At 37.0% G+C, this 24,670-nt stretch overlaps 1 protein-coding gene across 3 annotated transcripts in view; it reads right to left on the reverse strand.

Annotated features, from left to right (window-relative positions):
• SYTL3 (synaptotagmin-like 3) overlaps nucleotides 1–24,169 on the reverse strand; it is a 36,859-nt gene extending 12,690 nt beyond the window's left edge. For 2 of the 3 annotated variants that reach the window (XM_010581824.1, XM_010581826.1), the window contains exons 1-9: nucleotides 24,030–24,168; nucleotides 19,455–20,030; nucleotides 17,857–18,072; nucleotides 14,031–14,095; nucleotides 11,393–11,444; nucleotides 9,959–10,025; nucleotides 8,923–8,995; nucleotides 4,694–4,818; nucleotides 778–921 (exon numbers count right to left, since the gene is read on the reverse strand). In XM_010581824.1, coding sequence (XP_010580126.1) covers nucleotides 778–921; nucleotides 4,694–4,818; nucleotides 8,923–8,995; nucleotides 9,959–10,025; nucleotides 11,393–11,444; nucleotides 14,031–14,095; nucleotides 17,857–18,072; nucleotides 19,455–19,564 — 852 coding nt within the window. In that variant the 5' untranslated portion in view covers nucleotides 19,565–20,030; nucleotides 24,030–24,168. Of the gene's footprint in view, nucleotides 1–777; nucleotides 922–4,693; nucleotides 4,819–8,922; nucleotides 8,996–9,958; nucleotides 10,026–11,392; nucleotides 11,445–14,030; nucleotides 14,096–17,856; nucleotides 18,073–19,454; nucleotides 20,031–24,029 lie in introns of all 3 variants that reach the window. The other variant, XM_010581825.1, reaches the window with a different exon arrangement.
• Nucleotides 24,170–24,670: the final 501 nt, after the last annotated feature.

A 24,670-nucleotide genomic window follows, 5' to 3' on the forward strand; every position in this document is an offset into this window, starting at 1 on the left:
TACTCCTCTGCAAAGTGAACAGGCTAGTTTAATTTTGATTCCTAAATGTCATTTTAGTTCCCTTCTTTACAACACCAGTCATGGATTCTTTGGATACTTCACCCTGCTTAAACTCATCAATAATACGTAGAAATTAGCTTTCACAGTTAATCACAGAGGCTTTAAAGCATATGCCTGATTCATTTATAACTGGCTTCCTTCTCTCTCATTTGCAGTATTCAAAATGCCATCCATCAGAGGATGATTCAATGCCATCCCTTAAACCTATGAACTGCTCCCCTGGCTTCTGTCACTGTCAGCTTCCTCTTCATTCACTGACATTCTGACATTTGAATTTCCACTGACATTTCCATTACCACAGTTCTTGCAGAATAAGAAAACCCTTCTGTCAAATGAAGTTTTAAGAGAAAAAGCTAGCTGCTAGGTTAGAAAGAACCATGTTCACAATCCCAACCCTAATATAAAATGGGAAGAATGTTAGTTGCATTTGCAAAATTCAGAGGAAGCTGATCTGTCAATTAGTCATTATTAATGGATATAACCATCTATCAATCATCCATTATTAATTTGACTGGGCTTATGCTGTAAAAAGTTCACAGTGTTACTATGAGGACCGTGCCAAAGGCAGTCAGTCTTTCATCAGATACAAACTCAAGTAAAATTCTTCCTTCATTTTGTAATATAATCCAAAATACACCAACATTTTGCACAAAATCTTAGCTTTTGTATCTGCTTCCACTAAGCACCTGTTCTGTTGTGTTTCACTCTTTAACTTACATGTTTTCTGCCATCACAGAAAACTGCATTACTTGTGAGACTGCTTGTTATGTCTTCCTCCTCCTTGCAATTCCTTCTGGTCAGAATTTCACTGTCATTTTGGGCCCCAGTGATGAGCTGTTGAAGACTGGGTGTACTTTTCATCTGTAAGAAATTCAGCAAGTAATTTCTTTTTAATTTAAGAAAAATGCCCTGATTCCTTCAGGAATGCTATGAGAAGAAAACTCAGTAAATAGCTACAGTTCACACTGATCAATGTCATGCAGGTGGCACACTTTCAAAGACCATGTAGTAACTTAATTTAAATGTCGATTTGCAACTCTCTCATCCCAGCTAGTAGTACATTCATTATGTTCTTAATTTTCTAAAATCAACATACCACCACCTACTCTAAGGATCACTACCACAGCAATTACTAACAACAGTCTACTAATAACACACCAAAAGTAGCAATATACAAATAAAAGGCATTATTAGCCTTTAACAAAACAGTAATTTTGGGAAAAAAAAAATCTTGCCTCCAGGAAATTAAAAATAGTATTTTGCATTATGTATGACACATGCCCATGTCTAGCTATGCAAGAATGAATGTAAGTTGAAAGAGACTTGAAAATAGAAATGCTCACAAGTTCTTATTTAGCTTTGACTAAAGAAAAAATTTAAATTTCTGAGATATTCTTGACTTTGCTTTGACTAAGTCCCTTCACCTTTCCAATTTTCCCATGAAACCCCTGATAATTTGTGAAAAATTAAGATATATAGTAGCAAAACTCAAGATTTACCTTCAGCCACCTCTGTTACCAATAACAACAGTTAATAGAATGAAGTGCCAAAAGACTAATACATACTAATACATATGGCTAGAAATATGCTGAAAATAGATTTTATCTCACTCTGGCACACCACTACCCCTGGATAATACAATGTATGAAAAGTATGTTCACAGTTCAATGAGTAGGAAAAGAGTGAGGTAAGAAATTTTACATGGTTAGGATCTAAGAAAATAATTTCTTAAAAGAAATTTTACAACAGGGATTACCTAAAAAATATGCTAGAAAAAATATACTGTGACTGAATCAACAAAAAGGATCAGGACATATTTGCATAAAAGAAACAGATAATATACATTTAACAAACCTGGGAACCCCTCCTGCACAATCAGCAGAAAGCACTAAAGAATGAGGACAACAGAGGAGATAATATATTGAGATTACTTCTGAAAAAACAGGATGTGCAAAATCCAAGCCAGTATGCTGTTGTTATAACACACAGAAATTGTTATGTGTAATAACTGCCCTACCTTAAGAATAGATGTAAGAATTCATTAAGTTCCCTTGTGAGAAGGAAGCAGACAGAAAATGCATTCAGAATATAGTCTCAAAAAAACCCCAAACAAAACCAAAACATCATATTTCTCAACAGAGAAATTGTCTTCTGCTTTATAAAAACCTGAAAATCAAACTTGCTAACCAAAACAACCTACTACACACTGAATTTTAGCTTCTACTTGGATCAGAAAGACTTCTCTATTGTGTTAAACAGAACATAAGTGACTGACGAGGCAGCAAAACTACCAGTGCTAAACTTAGCATCAGGTCACATAAGCAAGACTCCCACCTAGCCCAGTTCTAACATCTGCAGCAGCATGCATTTGCTGTCACAGCAGAGGTAATCCACAGCTACCGACACACCACAAACAGCTTCCAAAGCTTGCACATGTCTGCTTGTTCCCCCAGTAAGGCAGGTATAATTGCAGTTCCTTTCATTAACTTAGAGATTGTGATAGCGAGAGGCCCTAGAAAACACTATTCAGTTAACTTCCTAAATCCATGCCTTACACTGGCTCGTAGTTCTTGCCATTGGATTGTTTTTTCACTATTACTGAAGTTAAATATAATATATTTCAACTTTAATCTGAAGGAATGAAGCTCCGAACATATCACAAATTTGGAAAATTTACTTAAGAAACAGATAGTGCTCTTGAGTCTGAAGTGGTGCACCAGTGTTATACCCTGCACATTCAAAATGGCGGAGTTACAGCTATCACTTCCCAGGCTATTCCTAGGAGAAAAATGCACACTTTCAGCGGGGGGGGGGGCAGGAATACTGTTTTGATTCATTCTCAAAAACCGCAAGTTCCTTCTGGGGTGGAAATTACAACAAGATTTCTACATCATATTTAGTTATAAATTTGAGTAATTAGTTGTTTTGCAAGTGTAATTTAAAACAGGTTCTGTCCCTAAACTTAAGTCATAGTTCTAGTAAGGATGTAAACAACTACCCTTATTAAAGGAAAACAAAAATGGAAAAGAAGAAAAAATAAATGGAATAATAATGCAATAGTGTCATTGACAGAGATTAAAAATAGTTTTTAAAATCACAGTAAGGACACAAAAAAACCCCATTATGTAAGTGCAGGAACAGATGAGTAAAATTTCCTTTTATATTAAAAAAACCCTAAATGGCAAAGATGACATTCACAAGAAAAAAAGATCAAAAGTAATTCTAGCAAAACTAAAATTCTAGCTTAAATGTAGACTGACTGGTTTGAATGAAACAAAAGCTCCCTGACTCAGAGAAATAGTGCTCTGACACACAAACAACATTGAAATCTATCTTTCAAAATCTGTAATGCAAAGGGTGGACTTAAATTAAGTCCTAAATCTTTAAATGGGCAATTAAAAACCCACACAAATAATCTGGAGTCTCCTACTAATACATTTCTCAAGCCAAAGAATCCATATCCATCTTTTAAACAGGACAGGCTGTGTGTAATCAGCAAGCAATGAAGCATAGTTTAAGTTCATATTATCTCCAACTCTGATGTCTCTCAATGCATTAAAAGAGCAGTGCTCTGCCAGTGGAATAAAGTAACACTGAAGTGTGGTTTACCACAACGAAAGCAACACTCAGGTAGTTAGTAACTGCTGCCAATTTTGTTTACAATATAACTGTATACAAAAATACCAGAGCTAATTTTGCAGAGTTCATAGACCTTGCTGGGCCAATTCAAACCATTAGTCCATGTGGTCCACCTTGCTGCCTCTTCCATTTATCAGCACCTAAGACTTCAGAGGAAAGTGAAAAGTGTGCACCAAGGGAGCTGTGAGTAATATTTGCCATGAGGTCTGGCCCAAAGCAAAAGCTTTTCTTAGCATCTAATTCAGGCGCTTAGCAGAATACATTTACCTCACTCAGATGAACATGGCAATTCAGTAAGTACCCACTATGTGGAAAATTGAGTACGGACAAAGTTCAGTCACTTGAGAGGTGAAAGCTTACAAAACAAAATCTTCAGTGTAACTTTAAAGCAGATATGTAACATCATCTTCAGCCCTGCACAACTTGTGGAAAAACAGATGACTGGATTTTTCTCAAACTTCTCAAGAAAACACTGAAAGCTAGAGACTGTAACCAAAGCAAAAGGAAAAGGGAAGTTGCCCAACAACTAACAGCAGTCAACGTTTTCTCCTTGCCAAATTAAAAAGTGCTCAGGAAGTGTCAGAATGGGTTTTGGATGGTCATAGCTTGGTCCTGTTCAGCAGCAAGAAGGGCAGGAAGAGGACAAGAGACAGAGCACCTCCCTGCAGCCCAACAATCACACCGAGCAGACATCAGCCTCAAGAGAGCCTGTGAGCACCTGAGAACAAAATGACCCATCCTGTCCCTCTCTATGTGAGGGTCTTTGTAAAATCTCAGTCTAACATTTCAGCTCTGGGCTGAGATCAAGTGTGCAGACTCAGTCAAAAACCTTGTGAAGAGTCAGAGTTCTGGCAGTGGTCAGTTCCTGTTATATCAGCTAAGCCCTGCTCGTATAATAAAAGTAAAATTCCACTGTGTAAATCATTATTCTTACAAATATATTCCATTCCTGAAACTGCCCTTACAGTTAGAGACTGTATAATAATATGGATACCCTGCTTGTAATGTTGATGGCAGTGTCAGACTGGCTCCTTCTTTGCTTCCTTCTTTCCACGTTCTGCCCATAATCTGTGGTTAGGAGACGTCTGTCAGCCATGTCATTCTGGGACTTAGAGATTTCTGAAGTGAAAATAAAGAGAAAAGTCACTATAACAAATATTGCAAGCAATCCTGTAGATTTATAGGCTAATTCTGTAGTTTTCAAACTTTCAGCCTGCAATTTTAGTATTGATCTCCTATGAGTAAGAAACAGATGGGAAGGCAAGTGCTTGTCCCATTTTGTATAATTATATTTTGCCTACCTAAATCTTTCCTGCTGTTTCAACTGGAAATTATACTCTTTGCTTGCTATCACTACAGCTGCTGCAAGGAATTGTTGTATGCTATCAAATATAGTTTCCTTGCAGAAGTAGCTACTACAGTCCCTATATATAGCTTGGTTTGTAAAGCAGTTTGGTTTTGTTCAGGATAAAAGCAAGATCATTATAACAACATAAAGCGATGACACGACAATAGAAATTAGACAGCAGAGCATATTGGAAAATATTTAGAAATTTATCCAAAATATGGATGAAAGGAGAGATATTAAATACTCTGGTCCCAAACCACATTTAATTTTAAGAACATGAGTAGCCCTCATTGACTTCAATAACATTACTTATATGGATAAGCTTATATCCATACTTCAGTACCTTATTGAATTAGCACTTCGGTAACATCTAGTTTATTGTCAAATAAACCTACAGGACAACTGGACATATAGTGCACCACTTTTTGCTTCTTATTTCTCAGGGTACAGTCAGAACTTCACTTAAAGGGAAGGGCAGCACTCATCTGTGATTTCTGAAGTTGAAAACTAGCAGGCTTAGCAGCTGTCACTTTGTTGTAAATCCCCGATAGTCTATCATGAAAAATTTATAACTTATAAGTGGTACATGAAATAGCTATCCTATGTTGTAATTCATACAGAAGAAATAAATATTTCTCTCACAACATGAGCCTCTGTGGAGGAACCTCAGACAGCAGACAATATGTCATTATAGTATTCAAAAACAATGGCACTCTTAAGTGTGATTTTTAAAGCCACTTTGGGTTTTGTTCTTAGCAGCAATCAGTCCTCAGATGTTTACTGTGCTCTGTGTACACCATTAAGGCATCATGTGACATATTCATAGGCAGGCTCAATTAAGTCATCTCTGACTGTAAATGAAACCAGGTTTTTAAAATACACAGTGAAATCGGAGATCATAAAAGAGACTGCAGTGAGAGTTCTAACGGAGTAGATACAATCTGAGTAGCTTGACCAGCAGTAGAAGCAGAAACATAAGCTTGCCTCACACTCTCTTAAAATGAACAGGTTACAGAACAGATTACTGTAAGAAAAAAATGATTGTTCGGTTTTCCCATCTATTCCTCCTTTTGCTTCTCTACCCAAACAGTCAGTAAGATGGACACTATCTCTAGTGCCAAGGGCAATTTTGCACTGCAAATAGAACTATAAACAGCAACCCATTTTACACTCACCAAATGGCAACCACTGGATTATAATCTCCTGTTGCTGCCAAACCATGCTGGAACAGGAGGTAACAGCATAAAGAGCAGACTGTACAACAGCAGCATTGTGCTGCATGCACTAATCCTTTGTTCCTGCTGCTCTCATACACGTGCACACACACTGGCTCCAATGATAGAATCAGAGGCATAACAAGGTTCTCCAGGTTTATTTACTGCAATACACAAGAGCTGTGTGTATTAAATTCCTCTGCAAACCAGGACATTTTTATGTAGATAAGATAGACTACTAACTTTAGACACTTGTGACCAAAAGCATTTATCAGAATAGCACCAGATTTCATTAAGAGGCCATATGGTCTGAAAGAGCTGTTTTCTTAAGTCAAGAAAATGAAGTGTTTCTCTCTGTAAGACTTCCTATACTTTTTAATTATTGACTTCAGTGATTTGATTCAGAGAAATTGAGTCAATAGTTTGATTAACTATTAAGTAGGTATTCTTTATTGGCAGCGCTGGATACACGGGGGATTGCTCCACCTACCGTGCACACCATCGGGTCTAATTGTGCAGGTTAAGTACATGTTCTACATACATATTCACTAGATTTCCGAGAAATGTTATACATATTTATTAGTTTTCCGGGAAACTATTAGCATATGCAAATGTCCTTTACGCAGGCTCATTGAAGGTCTCTGGTGGTCTTCCATAGTCTTCCTCACTCGTCCTCTATTTGACTCTCCTCAGGTGATTCTGCGCAGTATGGTCTTTTACATGTTTTGATACATCAGTGCTTGTTAGTGCTCTTATTATCTAAGTTTTCATTAGTGGTGTAAAACCATATGGTTAGTTTAAGCTAAATTATCTACAAGGACGAGAACAAAGGCAGGAGTTCTTATCTTTTCTGGCCCTATCTATTCAAGCAAGGCCTCTACTTGTGCCTTCTCGACAAGATCGTAAATTCATCAAACATTCAATTAAGTTTTGTGATAGTTCATGGTTCCTTCTTGCTCATCACTCCCAAGTACCAGTCTCTGACAGGCTTAATCCTTGACGAACACCAGTCTTTGGTATGTAAAGTTACAGAGAGACAATCATTAAGCAATTAGCAGTTCGTTCTCTATATCAGATTGCAACGGCTTGTTATTTTCTCACAAATTAAAAGGTTCTACCCTAACTCAGGATGACAGCACCCGAGTGGGGTTTCACATACAGCTGAACTGAGCTAACGACTTGCTGCCATCCCCCTCTGCAACCACTGCTCTTCCCTCCTCAATCCCTGGCTCCTGGCCACGTGGCCCAGCACCCTCTGTTGTGCAGGCTCCAACATATATACCCTACCTTAAGCCTATTTAACTCACTAAACCAGCAGAAAAGTACCTATGTGTTTTGTCTGGGTTAATGTTCTGCCCTTTTAATTAGGTAAATCAGTTTACAGAGCGGCCCAGAAACACTGGTGCTAATTCAAGTTAAATGATGGCAGCATAAGGCCAGAAACAGAGAAAGAAGATGTGGGGAGAGTAGGACCTTCCTTTTGGTAGCAGTGAATTATTAAATTAGCTTGGTGCAGTTCTGATAGTCTTTACCAGTAACGGTGGGATATGACCAGGCTTCAAACAAACAGAAAGCAGAATAAATTACTTTGCATCAATGCTGTGCTGTCTCAGCTATCTGCTTCCAGTAACAAAGTGCCCTATGCCAGCCACCCTACACTACATTTCTGTTCAGAAGAGACAGCCGTTGTGTCTCTGCATAGCTTTAATATGTGTTCACACAGACACAACATTAAATTTGTGTGGTTGAAGGAGAACAAGCCTTTAGGATGGGTGGAAGAAGTTAGAGGAAAGACCAAACAAGAGCTAAGAGAAGAGTTAGAGGGAAAGGCAGAAAGGCACTAAAGCCAAATTTATTCAGGTCTAATCTCACATTTGGAGTTGTCCAAGATGAAGCTAGTTTGAAAACACTAAGGTTTGTTCAAATACATGCAAATGTGCAAGCCCCTGTAATCTTCATAAGGCTCAGAAGTTGTTTTCCTATGGTCACTAATGCCTTTAATTTGTTCTTCACAAAGGCTGGCTGTCCTCAGTGTAGTTAGCCTTAGAGGTGCATACACACAATCTGCACCCTAAAGAACAGCAGGCAGCATAAGTGAATGGAAGGAACCAAAAGTATCAGAATGAAAGAAGAGCTGTTAGGACTGTCTGGCACTTAGAAGTATGCACTGAAAAAAACCACACAACTAGACAGACCAATAAAGAGGAAGAAAGTCCTCTTGAAAACTGCCAGTGAATGAAAATATTAAACTCTACTTCCATTACATGATAGATTCTTTGACAGGGCCAGCTGGGGTTCAGTCAGATAGATAACATGAAGATCACTACAGTAGAAAGTGGTTATTACTCTGTGTTAACATGAGTTAAATATACTGCACCTGAACACCCAATAAACTTAAAAATAACATTATACAGTCTTTTCACATCTTTACAAGAAAGGCATTCTGGGTTGGTATCATAAGCTTGTTAAATGACTAGCAGAATACTGAAGGAGAATTAGACTCACTGGATTATTTTTCAGGTTCGCTCAGTCTTGGCATTAGGCATTTCAGCCATTACTCAATACCCTTTTTATAACTATTTTTTGGCCAACAATTTGGCCAAAAAATTGAAACATTTGACTATGTTACTCTAAAATGACAAAGCAGTGAAAGCTACTTACTTTTTATATGTGTTGTGAGAGACAAAACCAAGTTTTCCACAGACTTATTAAAACTTTTAGACTGTCCGAATTCCTGCAAATGGGAGATGCCAAGAGTAAGAAAACACAAAATATTTGCTGTTTTAAAGTTTCCATGATCACATATCTACAGACCACATAACAATCAGATGGTAAGCCTGCAGCCCTTTGCTCACTTCTGTAGACAAATACATCTGAGGACATATATTGACATGGTTGAAAACTGTCACACTAATGTATGAAGATGGAAGATAATCTTTTCAGTTCCATACTCTTCGATATACTCCTTGTAGGAAGATCACACAGCAATTTCATAAATACAACTAATTACATCACTGATTTGTTGTAAATACTTCAAGTAGGAAAGTCCTATCTATTACAGATGCTCCTGTGCCTCTGAATCAAAGAGTTTTCATCAAACTCCAGGTGAGCACATATTACAATGTTTACAGGATTGCAATGGGCTTCAAAACCAAGGCCTGAGGACCCAGTGCAAAATTAACTGAAATAGTAATTTAGTGCAATTTTGATGAGTTCTGATTCATGTCCTACTATTCTGTCCACTAGAAACTGTAATGCAAGGCAACCATCAAATTCACTGTTTTTCACTCAGTAACGAAAGTAACAGATGGAATGATCGCTTTATAAATGACTATTGAATATCATAGGATCATGGGATCCTTCAGGCTGGAGGGGAGCTCAGGAGATCTCAGTCCAGCCTTTCTGTAGTGAGGCATCAAAAACCAGGTGCAGTATTTTAGTGCCAAGTACAGCAGTTAATCACTTCCCTGAAAAAGTGAAAACTAATTGAACACATCCTTCATAATAGACTCTGACCTTTCTCTCCTACTACCAATGCAGCATAAAAAAAATTACAAAGGAACATAAGGCAGCATTTTTATTGCAATATGATGCTACAGAAGTTGCTATTTACTGCATTTCTGTGGCTGGCCTTTTCACATGAATGACACCCTAAGAGGTCCATGTATATGTGTATTTTGCAGATATGTACATTTACCGTCAGGTTGCTTCCTGCTGTGGATTCTGTGAAAGGAGGTGGAGTAGGAGGTACAACGGAAATTTTACTGGAAATTTAAGACACAATAAACAGTGCAACAATTAATATATTATGCTAATAGATGGATAAATAAACCATGTTCTTGCACAGTATCTTTATTATCTGCCTTTCCTGCAATCTAAAGATCTGGCTTGAGATCTTGTGCCTTTAAGAGTTGCAGCACAGGCTTATTGCCTGTTTGTAAGAATTAAGACTACTCTTCTATCTTCTCAATCTTGGGCTGCTCTAGGTAGAATTATTAATTTAAAACAATCAGGAAGACCTAATTTAGGACAGGCTGCCTAGCCTTCTATATGGTTGGCAGTATTACAATCTATGTCCCCAGTTAAAACACAATTCCTATGTAACCCATACCATCTCTGTTTCAGAGATGTTTTCAGAAAACAGTTGTCTTTATTTACAATACTAAAAAGATCCTTCCTTGCCTGGGCTCAAAGCTGTTAGAGCCCTTTTACAGCATTCCAGCCATTTCATCTGTTGTAAATAGCCCCCATCTGTGAAAAAAAAAAAAATCTGACTGTTACCTGACTGATTCTGTTATCATGGCACAATCACGGACCCTAAAGGCTGCAGGTGAACTTCCTTTTTGATTCTCTTTTACCGCATCTAGGTAAAAGCAAGTCCTTATGCAGCCCTGGTTAGGATCATATCTAGCTGACTATAAGTTTCTGTCTTACACAGCTATGCCTCACCAGATATTATCACAAAATTGAGGCCATCTCTTTGTATCTTATTTTACCTTTTTTTTTTTTTTAAGGAAGAGGGTTTCTTTTATACAATATAATTTAAGTAGACTGTTATTTCATTATATATCACTAGTAATAATTTAAGTATGGTCATGCTTAGGCCTCTAGCCAAAGTATTTATTCAGTGTATTTATTCAGGATTTTTTACTTGTTTTAATTTTGTAAGTGGATGCGTCTTACTGAATACAGAGCTTCTTGTCTACTATTTATTCTAAAGCTACCAAATCAGCAATATCTCCCATTGAACAAATAATGATGCTATTGCTATTATACCTAGTAAATAATTTTCATCTCTGATAATTTAAAAGTAGCATGTAAATTTGAAAGATAACGGTGTAAAGAGCTATGCAAAAAATTAAGCAAAACAAAAATGCACATCCCTTCATTTCAAGTAAGACACTATTATGCTAAACATAGTACTCTCTTTTGTACTTGAGACCCTTTCTATGGATTGCTGACAGATAAAAGTGGCAATTTTTCTATGCTTTTATCATTTGTACTCCAAAAGTAATGAAATTTGGTTTTCAAAATAAAAAAATACAAACTGCTGGCTGGATTATAACATACAATATATTGTCTATACAAATTCTCAGTGTCCTAGAACCATTTGTCCTTTTATGAGTCTTACCTCAGTTTCTGATAAGATTTCAAGAGCTTTGCACCAACTGTTTCATGTCTGCCTGTGAAGGAGAAAAAAAAAACCCAACAAAAAACCACCTAAAGATTATTTAGCATCAACCACAGTTACTAATGCCTGTATAATACTTTTTAAAATCAGTGTCTTTCAGGAACCGGCCTGTATTTACAGAAACTCATGCACATGCAAGTCAGGAGTGACATCAACCCCCACCTGACGTACCAGCATACATGCCAAGCAACATGCAAGTTTCTCCTGTATCACAAACTGTATCATGATTTCACCTTCACCTCTCGCAGGTGACACGTTCAGACCAGCTCTTCACAAATGCTGAGGACAATCATGTACAGATGCTAACAGGCCCATTCCTACAGACTGCTGAGTGCTCTCAGCCTCCTGACATCCAGGAGGCAGGTAGCACACAGGCCCACTGCACTAAAGCACACTTCAACCATAAAACTCAAACACTATGGAAAGCTTGAAAATGTGTACAAGAGTAGGCATATGGACATCTCTTGCATCTTACGAAAAATTCTTTTCATTTCTACTAGAGACCTGAACAATCACGAAAGTGAATGACTAGCTCACAAACATGAGCAAACCCCTTTGCTAAGGCCATCCCTGTGGGGAAATAGCAACCATGACATGTTCCTCATGTGAGCAACCACATGATGTAAAAAACACCAAGGAGCAAATGCTCCATCGGGCACGAACAATGAAGACTCATAAAAACGTAGTTTGCTCCTGAGTAATCGCAAACAGAAAGAAGGGCTAATGCACGTAACAAGTGGCCAACTGAAAATATCTGGAGTTGCTTTATCACTAATCATTCCTAATACAGAAAGCAGCATGTGATCCATGCTTTACTGAAGATGTCATTAATTACAACGTATTATTTACATTAAAGTAGTAGACCTCGGTGGTGGTAGAAATAATAATCAATTTATTGATAATACAAATTTCAATCAGAACTCCAGACTTAATGCTCTGTTATTAATAAGTAATATTTGGTATCTTGATTTATTGCAGCATTAAATGATTTCTTTAATTTTTAATTTATTAGTCAGTAAAGGCAATCTACCACTTTTATGAAAATATGATTTTTATTCTTTAGGTAGAAGCTACACAAAATTAATAAAAAGCATACTGATGTAACTGCTTTTTTTTTTTATTCTGCAACATGAGAAAACTTCACTGTAACATGTATTTTTTCAGTTATTTTCCAGTGAATACTTCACTTGTGTTGTATTTTCAAACCAAAAGAGGGCACTGCCTCTCCAGGCTTGAAGGATATATAACTACTACAGCTGCTGTGTTTCAAAGTTTGCCACTTTTTAACCCCTTTAATTATATCAGTTGGTCTAATCAAAGGAACTAAATAAAACATATTTCTCCCTGCAGGCTTATCCTCTGTATATTCTTAGATCTTTGTGACTTCAACAGTATTACTGTAGACTAACTAAGCAAAAAGCTTCAAGTACCCACAAAGTTTTGATAATACAAGGTGAGAACTCATTTATTTTACTGGAAAGAGGGACAGTCAGTACCTTGCAACATCAGATTTAGTCTCTAAGAACAACATAGCATTTTCCAATAACTAAGAGAGATTGTTAAAATTACCAGCTGATTGTTAAAATCAGAAACTGTGTTAGCTAGAATGGAATTCAGTTAAATCTTTCAAATTTTAAATTAATTGTTTTAGCAGGAACTGTAGTTCAGTTTCCTAATATGCTACCTGCTGTCTTTCGTGAATACCTACTACTGAAAATTTGCCCAATTACATTCTTCCATTTATAAACTTCTTCCTATTCAAGTTTCCCGAGAGATACTTACGGCCCACTGCCTTCCTTTTTACCAGCTACTCTTAAATCTAGATGTGATGCAGATACTGGAAGTGAAACTGTAACGTTTAGCTACAGCCAGGCACAAAGTGAAATAGTTGCCTATCTAAAGTGGCGCTTCAAGGAAGGAAATCCTCTCCACCTCATTAGTCATTGTAGGTGAAAATGAAGACTAACAGCCTCTTGGCTGGCAAAATACATTCCCTATAGAGCAATCCATCCACATGCTCTAAAATTTCTTTTAGGGCTTTGTATTTCTAAGTGCACTGAAAAGACTGAACAGTAAGTAATGGCACAGCTAGCTGAAAGTAAAGAAACAGTAAGTCTTCAGCTCTCTGTTGATTTATAGCTATATATGTTTTTCTTTATTCTATTCTGTCATTTCTTTAAGCTTTAGAACTTTCTCAGGGAAAACAATTGAGTTTTAACTTTGACAAACAATGGATGCAAGATCATTTCCTTCCTGTGCATATATTTTAACATTTCTATATTTATTTCATGTCACTGTATTTCTTAGAAGTCTTCCACACTCATTAATTCAAATTGATATGGCCAGCAATTTTCTTATCCTTATTACTCACACAAAATAAATTATACTTTAAAATGCATTCTGCTAGTTTGTGCTCATGTTTTATTTAGTGCGTAGACAGATGCAATGCATGATAATTTCTCAAAAATCTCTCACCAAGCAGAAAAAACATTAAATACAGTGGCAGACTACATTCTGTGTTTCGCTTAGGTAAGGACTACACATTACACAGCAGTTTATGGTCTGTTCCAATGATTACCTTCACCTGGATATTTCTTCGCTCGTTCCTCAAAGAACCATTCACCAGCCTTTACTTTCACATCTCTGAAAAACAAGAAAAAGACATTTAAATCAACATTTTCCAAAGTGCATTTCTTTGTTTGATAAAATGTTAAATGTAACATTTAACTTTTGTTAAATGTTTGATAACTATTTAACAATCCAACAATCTTTCTTAATCCTACCATAAAACTAAGATTTCATGACTGCTCGCTCCATTGACTGATTTTGCTGTGGGTCTGCAAACAAAGGATTCCTCCTTTCCATTTTTTTTCTTTTCCTTTTCACTACATAAGACTACCCATGGAAAGCAATACATACTGTTCTAGGCATTGCTCTGAAGCCAGGAGTCCTGGGTCCACTCCAGTCTATGCAACCAACTTGCAATACAGCCCAGGCACTTCCACTGACTGGTATGCTGACTGCTTACAGTTGCAGCCTAGTCTGAGGAGTGAGGAAAGTCATGATAGCGGACACGCTCCCAAGCAGAACTTGGGATGGCTACCAGGGAGCACTCAGCTCCACAACCCTGATGGTGTGATGACTTCATGGCCCATCTCTCTCCATTTTGTGGAGACTAACGCCAATGATGTCAGTCATACACAGGCATCAGGATCACAGGATCAGAAAAGTAATGATTAACAAGTACAAAATGGTATCAGATTAAATAGCTCTGTCAAGAGCAGATTTTCAGCAGATTTGACTCTTGCATTTTGTTGTCTCCAACTGACTTAGATGAAGTCTTCAATCTGAACTCATCCATTATTAAAGAGACAAAAAGAATTTTTAACTGAGGAGAGGATTCTCTGGAGTCTTCAGGTTCCAAATTCTCATCTAAATACCTTACTAATTTTTAGGGCATATAAAATATCTCTGTTCCTTGTGGATTTTCTGATGCTTATTATAGGATGAAGTCCCACTGCAAAAATTTCCTCAGTGCAGGCACCGCTAAACTTTCTTCTCTACCCAGCAGTTCATTTTCCTTCTAGGAAATTAATCTCTATTACCCATCCCCTCTGCCAAATTTGCTTGAAATTGGCAACAACATACAGACAGTAAATTCTTGTAGAGCTTGCCTCCTTAAGAAAGCAAAATCTCTAAACACGAGAGCTATAGTGATATCCACCAAAGGCCAGGCAACAAAATCCCTGGGTCTGCCATTTCACACCTCACCTTACTCTGTGTTAAAATAGACAAACTACAGGTAGGATGCTGTTTGTTCTTTCTGCGGCTTGATTTTAAAGCATTTCAGGCATTTAAAATACACCTTTGTAAGTAGCAATGCAGAATATTAAAAAAATTCACTACCTGTGTAGACTGTACTATTTATTTTCATGCCTAACCCTGGATCCTTGTGTGTAACTGAATACAGATTAGTTTGAAAATGAGGTTAAAATAACTTTGAGACAGGATACTTATTTACTTTGGATGGAGATCTATTAACTAATAAATGTCTGAAATCTCTAGCTGCACTAGATCTTCAAGGCCTCTGCATTGGTAGTGCCTCCATTCTCATCTCCAGCCTTCCTTTTATGTTCTTCCCACTACCCATGGTTATCTTCCCAGAGTTTAATCTCCAGTTCTGCACAGGCTCATGTGATAATTAGGCCACTTACAGGATGAAAACAGATCTAGAAATACCCTTTTTTTTTTTTTTTTAGGCTAAAGAGTGTATTAAGCTAAGCTATGACTAAAAGTGTGACAATTAAGCTGATAAAAAACTATCCTTGTCAGGTAAAACAGACTACACTCCTTCAAAGTAAATGTCTTTCTAGACTTCTAGAAGACAGGATTCCTTTTAAAAAAAAAACAAAAAACAATAAAACACACTATACCAACTCCATTCACATAAGTGATGGCTCTTCCAGGTGAAAGATACAAACTTTGTCAGTCCACAAGGCCTTTTAAATTTCTTATTTTGTAAACAACGAACATTCACCTATCCCTGCATGCACTTTCACTGAGGCATTTAAGCATGTTCATTACAAACATGACCCTAGTGTCTAGGAGAGTGTATCAGTAGTGCTGCTGCTGCTGATAACATTTTGTTCAGGAAAAAATACTCTAGCGGTAACCAAGACTCAAAATTACAGTTGCTCAGGACTTGAAAATCAGCTCTCATGCTTCTTAGTCATCCTATTTTTCCCTCACCAGGGTAAACAAAAAGCACTGAGTAGTATTTACCACACTACTGCACTCCCTACCCTTCTCAAGATTTGTAGTCTTGATGTAAAGCTCACTGAAGGCAACCGAAGTCTGACTGATTTTAATGGACTTTGCATTGTGACTAAACAAGATCAAATGTGCTGTCTGTTTGCTATAAAGAGAATTTCTATGACAGCTAAATAATTCCTCTATATTAGCAAGACAAAAAAAAAAGTAATTTCCTCAAGGAAAAGTAAAAATGCCTTTTAATTCATTTAAATAATGCTTTCCTGGTTTTACCATTAAATATCTGGACAAGCTTATGAAATAATTAAGGTTGTGCAGCACTATATAAGGCAGCTTAACAACTAGCTGCTCTCTATAGGGGATTTCCACTGTGGCCACCAAATAACTGGAAGTCAATTTAAAAGAAGAAGTAGAGGAAGGTATCTAGAGGAGGATATGGAAAGTTAACTTTTTAACCTTTCCTTTTAGTGCATATAGCGTGACGCACATATAGTGAAATATGTGCACCAAAATCTAGTAACTGCTTTGTATCAAATATAGATTAAACTAATCTGCCTATTTATGTATAAGCTGCAAAATAAACTGAGGATTCAGAGAACATCTTTTTAGTGACAGTTTATAGTCTCTTCCAAACTATAGAAAATTACTTCAAACTAGTAGTAGAAATTCACTTAGCTTAAGACCAATACCTTGCCTTACATTTCCCAGGCATTATTTAAATCTCATTTCGGCATCTTAAGAGGGAGTAAAGTAATGCATTAATCTTGTGTTGGCATCAAGTAAAATTTCATCCAAATCCCCACCCTTTGTACAGGGATATATATCATCCAGCACAGCTGTTGATTCATTTCCAAAACTATCTTTCTTTGCCTACATAATATTACTTTTCATCAAAGGTGGAAATATAGCTAAACCATTTGGTTTAGAAAGATTCTGATGAATAGAATAAACTATGATGAAGTATTTTGATATAAAAATTGTACCAATACAGTAAAAGATTGTTTCCTGGAAAACAAAACCAAGGTGACATAGTAAAAGGAAAAAAAAAAAACTAATTCAAGGTAAACAGATATGGATTTCTGACCACATTTAAACAATTCCTGATAATGTTATTAATGCTTTCTCAGTTTTAAATTTATATAAAACATGACTTCAAATTGTTCATCAATCCAGGTTCCTCACTCCTGTAGTATGAGGCAAAAAAAAAAAAATCAAGATTAGGAAATCATTGAGAAATTGGCTATACTACAGCAAAATACTATACCAAAACACAGCAACTTCAGCAACTTGTTATGATGCCCTGGTTCAGTATTGAGTCAGGGGAAGGAGTTGTATCTGCAGTTCAGAAACTAACAACTATTCCCATGCTTTGCCGTTACCATCTTTGTCATATTACTTTGGCCTACCCTGAAGATCCATTCTGCTAACTACAGGAAGGGAAATCCTGACTACATGAAGTATAACACAAAATTCCCATCAATTTCACTGCTACCAGGACTTCATCCAACATTTTCATTCCACCAGAGGCTTTGTTTCATTAATTGTTTAAAGCAACAGATACACACAAAACCAGTGTGCATGCACTGGATAACCAGTGTAAACCAGCACTTATCCAAACCAGTAAAACTTCTTACCCATGAGCATAACAAACGGTGCATTTCCAAAGGCAGGGATTCAGGCAAACACGGCATTCGGAGCACACTCGATGACTGCACCCATTGCATACTGCACCTCTGTTCATCAATAACCCAAGTGATTTCTGACAGCGAGCACAAGATCTCTCCTGGTATTCATGGTTTACATTCCTTGCCCCTTTCCATTGAAGCTGCTGCAGCTGCAGTTTCAGTTTCCTAATGCCCCAGGTTAAAAAAAAAAAAAAAAATTTTAAATAGACGAAAAACCCCATGTAAGTCACAAGCTAATACCCCTAATATCCCGATTGTGCAATAGCATTACTAGTGGGAGATATGCTCTCAAGTCTGACCTCAACTGAACACTGTCTGAAGGTGTCTACACACAGCATTTTTGCACTATGACGGTATATGCCACAGCTGCGCATACAGAGTAGTCTAGTATAAACGGGGTTCTGTTCATGTCAGTTATGCAGGCTCAGGGCAGGGCACTGAAAGTGTGTAAGTGATTGTGTATTCACATACAAAAACTGAGACTAAATGGTGCTCCCTTTCATTTGATTGTGTTTTTTATCATATTTATCCAAGAATCAAATCTTCCATCAAGTAAAAATAATCATAACAAATGCATCATCTAAAAGTTAAATAAAGAATACATCAGACAAAAATATCAAAACCTCTCCCTTTCATTAACTTTGCTTCCTTTACACGTACCAATAATCAAGATCTACGTTTTTATTAGCTACATCATCAATGGTTGTCAGGGATTTTCTAACCAGTTCAGACTTTCTTTATAAGCCTTTACTTACTTTCCACAATCATTTAATATGTCCAGTAATACTTACATAAATGTTTGCCGTAAGCAAAGTTTGAGTTTCTACATGTAAGAGACTAAAAATGTCTAACTTAGCAACATGAATACCCTGTTTTACGTGGGGATGCAATGTGACAAAGCAGGGTACAAACTGCAGGGAAATCCTTGCCCTAGCCCTGATATAAAGCAAATAAAATGTTGGAAGATTACCCCTTATCCTTCACAACTGAGATGCTTGCATAGTGTGAAATAATTAAATAGAATCCTTCTCCTAATCAATGATACCTATTGACACTTGTAACAACCTCTGAGACAGTGTGGTGCACTTGCTACCGGTTGTATGCGAGAAGGGACAACAATGGATTCAGCACAATGAGCAGGTATCCAATGATTCTCAACTCCAGTCTTGCCACAACATAAGTTAAATAAGCCAGCCAAAGATGTGAACATGTTTTGTGTTACCAGGACTATATAGACACACATAGAAACATGATGAGAGTGCCATAGGAAAAATACAGGCAGCAACTGAGCTTTCCATGAAGGCTAGAAGCAAAATTCATCCAATAGATTATTCACTGAACAGTATTTGCTCGTCTTTATGGTAGAGTAGTCAATAGTATGGCGAATCCAAGAGGCTCTGGATAACCCTTAGTTTTCCCAAAGAATAAAAAGCCATTAGCTATCAAGAAGTTAAAAAAGGAAGACATTTGGAAGGACAGCAAAGAAGAAGAAGAGTACTTCTGAGAAAAAAGGAACAGAAATACAGGAATAGGGGAACGGCAGATACCTTATTCTTTCCTCCTCTGTTTTTCTCACCATCTGGTCACGGTACAGGACTTCTAGAACAGCCTCTCGTTCCAATTCCTTAAGGAAGTTTAGATTAAATTCACAGGCCATTTTCCCCAAACTTCACTTATTTTGTAGACTACTGTCCTATGGTTCTACTACATCCAGAACGATGGATACTACGTTATAGAGTATAATGCAGTCTGAGTGTTTACTAAGTGCCTGCGCTCTTACTTGATTGGTGATACGTTTACTGTGTCATACCCCGAAGAGAAAAATAACCGTGTCTGTCTTCACACACATCATCATTTAAGTGTCTCTGCTACCCAGGGAATATGAACAGTTAGCAAGGTCACAACAGTCTTGTCCTTCTCACATGAAAAAACTCCTTGTTCTTTTCTTTTTTCTTTTTTTTGCTGAGAGTGGTTCCAAAAGAGATGAAAGCTTGCAGCAAGGTCCTAGATAGGGCTTTAACTGTCACCAGATGGAGGGAGAATTCACCAAGAGATGGAGTAAAGGACTGGGGGGAATGCTGGGGGTTTTTTTATTTGGTCTTGTAGATTTGAGATTTCTGGACCTAGGGAAAAAAAAGAATACATGTTATTATCTCTTCTCCTCACCTCTGCAAGACATTTCAAATAGTATGTGAAGACCACATTTTGCTATATGCAGACCTTTCATGCACTAATGCAGATGCAGGATAGGTTTTAAGACAGTCTCATTTTTCAGACAATCTCACCATATTGTCCATTAACACTCAGTCATGTACCTTCACATTTTTTATACAGTCAACATAAAACAACCAATAAAGAAGCTTAAGTTAGTTTTCAACACAGGCCTACAGGCCCCGTGACTGGAAAAGTCATACTGGTTGAGACAAAGATGCCCCCTTCTAATCTCATCTTACTGAAAAGACAAAACATCACAAGCCTAAGAGGAAAGAGGGAAAGACACCCTCTAAGAGTCACTTCTATCAATTACCTATATCTGTTAAGTCTAGATAAACAGTTTAATACCCAATAATGCTATTATCTTTGTTAATACACACAAACACTAAAGAGTTAAGATATGTATTATTTCCACCTCAGTGCACTAATGATTTTGGCCCCAAACTGATGCTGTTAATGTACAAATATATGAGAAGTATAAAATTAAAAAAGAATCACAACTGTATTTTGGATATATTCTGTGACCTCACTTTTGTAAAACTCCCACTAAAATAGAAAATAATTTTAATATACTTTGCAGCGAAGTAGAGAAAGAAACTGATTATTCAATCTAATTCAACTTACACAACATATTCAGTTTTAATACTACTGTCTATTGTCTAGTGTGTATTACAAGAAATGTAAGGCAGTTCCACTTATGGTACACCAAATATTAAAGATGTGTATATGAAAACTGGTTTAACGTTTCAAACTTAATCTAAGCTAAATAAATACAGTCAGGCTCTAGGCAGAAATTCTAGACGCTAGGACAGAAGGGTCACACTTTTCCAAAGCAGTTACTGATGCTTCACTGATGGACGTCAGCTGACAATCTGACCAACTATCTGCATTGCTGCATCATTATTTTAAAATACTGTGAGTTTTAAGTTTAAAAAAGAAAAAAACCACCAAAACTTCAGATATATAGTCACAATGTATTTTTGTCAGTGCAGGGAATTACTTTACATACAGTTTGCCCCAATTAAGTTACTTAATTTCCCACAAAAAAAAAAGCAGGAGGTGATAATTTGTATTTATAAACAGTATGCATTCCATTCTTTTATAATTTTTCGTGAAACCGTTCAACAGACACCAAAAGGACAAAGCATTTCACAGAAGCAGTGTTAACAAAGGAAAAAAAAAAAGATTGGTTTCCTGTGCAAATAAAAGAAACAGAGATAGGCATAATCATATTCTATTTCCTTACCAACTGCAATTTCACAGGAAATTACTCAGTTGAAACATAAAAAGCCTGAGCAATTTTTTAACACAATATATGTAATTTTCAAAGGCCCCTGCATCTTTCACTTGCTTTCATCTTTTACCTCAAGAATACCTCCCAGGATTGATGAGCACATTTAGAGCTTTCAACTCCATTTAAGTCAATACAATCTGAAAAGCAGTCAGTACAAACTTGGGGACCTCTGCACTATACAGGATACCAAAACATCCATTACAGCTTAAGTTACGTTTTCTATAAGCTCCTAGGATTTCCAATGGCTAGCGAATCTACAACGTCATCAGAAAATCCTGCTGAAGCATCAGTAAAAGCTAGCAAATTCATGATAGTCACTATTAGGTGGCTCCAATAAAACCACCCTAGTGATCTTAATGAAAATATATGAATGTCTTACAGAGCTGTTAAGAATGTGCCACGGTAAAACAGTTACCAAGAACAACATCTGCAGTTAAGCAAGCACAGAAATAGTTGCTATTTGATACCTCCTTCACATTCTTTAAAAAAAGGGCTACCTTTCTTTTTCACAGAAAGAGCACAAAGTTTTCCATATTTCAAACCTGGTTTGGGAAATGGGTTTCAGATGACATCTTAGTGTATGAAAAATATTGAGGGCATACAGATTCTTATTTAGAGATGCATATGAACTTTTAAAAAAAAAATGTTTTCAGCTATTCAAGCTTGCACAAATTTAAATGGTGTGAGAGAAGGAACAGCTTGGAGCCTCCCCTGTTTCCACTTTGTCTTGCTCACAACTATTCCCCCTAGCCAGGGCAGGATTCTTCAGAAAAGCATTCCAACCTCAGCCCATCATCAAACACCATCATCAAAACCACTTGGTCTACTGCTGCACTTCATACCCTATTCACAGTGATAAATCACAAGCACGGAATTTAACTCCAGCAGTGGACTGCCAACAGGGACCAGGATGGAGAGACTAGGATCATCTTCTGGCACCAAACAACACAACAAACTTACTGCAGACCCAAGTGCCAGGAGCCCTATGTCCTACAGTATCTGCACTATGCTGGGAGGGAAAAAGCCACTGTGGCATTCTCACTGCTGGCCAAGACCATCACACGCTGCAGAGAATAAAACTTAAAACACAGCATGTAGACAGCAGCTCTATCAATATTGCACATGGACATTCCTACAGTTAGTTGTTTGAGTTTTTTTTTAAAATCTTCATGAAGGTTTAAGCTCTGACAATTGTCATGTTCCGTTAATTTTTCTTGCACATTCAAAGATAACTCAATCTAGCTTACGGATGAGGTAGCTTTAAGAATAAATAATTATATCCCCCCAAATGGGAGATAATCCTTGTGCCCCACAACAGACTTGAACTCATAATCATTTCACAGAGGTGTTCAAATTGGACTGAAAAAATCTCTCTACCATTGTAAAAGAAGAGCTTTTCTAACACCGAAGCCATCTGCATTAGATTAGTTTTTTGGCAGTAATAAAGAAGTTGTGTTTTCAGTAATGAGCCTCCTTGACAGGAAAAAACAATCTTAAAAACCTTTACAGATGCCCTCCTTTCATGTTTACCCACTGAAACCAGCTAGCTAGCTGTTTTACACAGCCAGCTAACCTCAAAGCCAAGCATCTTCTATGTAAAACCAAAAGCAACAGCAACCTTTTTAGTAAATACCATGACACTTCTCCCTCTTCAGCACAAAGCCCACATAAAATATTTTGTTTAAGAATCATTTTAAATAATCCTGTGTCAGGCAGCTTGCAGATGGATCAGCAGCTTTTTGAAAATATCATGTGAAGTCTCAAAGCCATCATAAAGGAGATGGGACAACCAACCTGGTCACGGCTTAGGAGAGGGAGACATGCATGCACACAGTGCCATCTGAGAAGACCATGCCTTTTTTTTTTTTTTTTTTAATATCAGGCTAAAATAGTATGTAGTTATGTCACTGAAGGTCAATCAAAAGGCCTACCTAAGACAAGATTAAGTTTGCAAAAAGGTAGCTTAATTTTTTAAGTTTTTGAACTTAGAAATGCCTGACTTAGCAAGCTTTTTCTCAAAGCAATTTTGCATGTAATGTATTGGTGATCTCTTTCAGATCCTTAAGCATTAGCAAAATAATGACAATTAAATAAGTATAAATAAACTGATCTTCTAAAGTCACAGCCTTCATTGACTTGAGATAATTGTATTACTTCATGCATTAACCCAGAAGATGGATGTAATACATCAGTAGCTAGGACACAGATTAAGAAGGTTCAGAGTAAAAACAACCACAAAAGCCACTGTAATTTGTGGCTATTTTCTATTCTGCAAAGGCCAATCACATAAATTTATTCTTAGTTAAGAAAATTACAAGTGTTATTTCATGCTACCTGGCTGCAACAGTTTAATTTTCACATCCTCGCACACACGCACATGCAAATTACTTACAAGTTCTTTGATAATGTTTTACTAAAGTTATGTCTTGGGATTTTAATAACATCCCATCCCAGCACTTCAAGTAAAAAAACCAAACCAAAATAACACAAACACTTAAGTTCCCATTATGGTCTTTCCATTAAATCTTTGCAGTTGAAAAAACACCATCCCAGTAAGTAAAAATGCATCCCCCTGTGCAATGTCATATAGAATAGATTAAAACGATGTCCTTACCTTTTCAGCAGCCATCAAAGAAAGATGCGTGGAAGTAAACTGCTTTTAAGAGATGAGTAGCACTCTTATTATTTATCTTTCCTTAAAGAAAACTGGTGGCTGTTCTCCACCCCCTTTCCTTCCTTTGGGCACCGAAATTAGACTGACATACGTACAGAGGAGCATCCCCGAAACAGCTGAAAGCAAATGCATTCAGCAAAGAGCTCTACAGTTACAACAGCTTTTGCCAAGTCTCTGGTTTTGTTACCAGCAACAGCAACTAGCAATCAAAGAGAAGTTACTCATTTTTCTAACATTAAAAAGAGACTTGGCACAAGACACTACAAAAGCTGACTGATATCATCAAAATATGCTCAGTCTTCAAGCCACACACAGGAAGAGAAGTGGCTTTGAGTTCTACATCATTTCTTTTTCTGATACTATAGATGTGAAACTACTACTAACCTCAATGTCCCCAGGACTCACACAGAAAACTCTGCTTGTATGGTAAACAGCTCTTTCCTGGAAACAAAATAGTTTTCTATTCAGGTCTGAATGACAAAGCAATTGGTATAGGCAGAAGTTCAAAAGAATTCATTTTTTATGCACCTGCAAAAAGAATAACATTATTTTACCTCACAACTAGAAATCTGATCTCAGAT

Source organism: Haliaeetus leucocephalus, unplaced genomic scaffold (assembly GCF_000737465.1).
Source record: "Haliaeetus leucocephalus isolate CR32 unplaced genomic scaffold, Haliaeetus_leucocephalus-4.0 Scaffold819, whole genome shotgun sequence".
NCBI lineage: Eukaryota > Metazoa > Chordata > Aves > Accipitriformes > Accipitridae > Haliaeetus > Haliaeetus leucocephalus.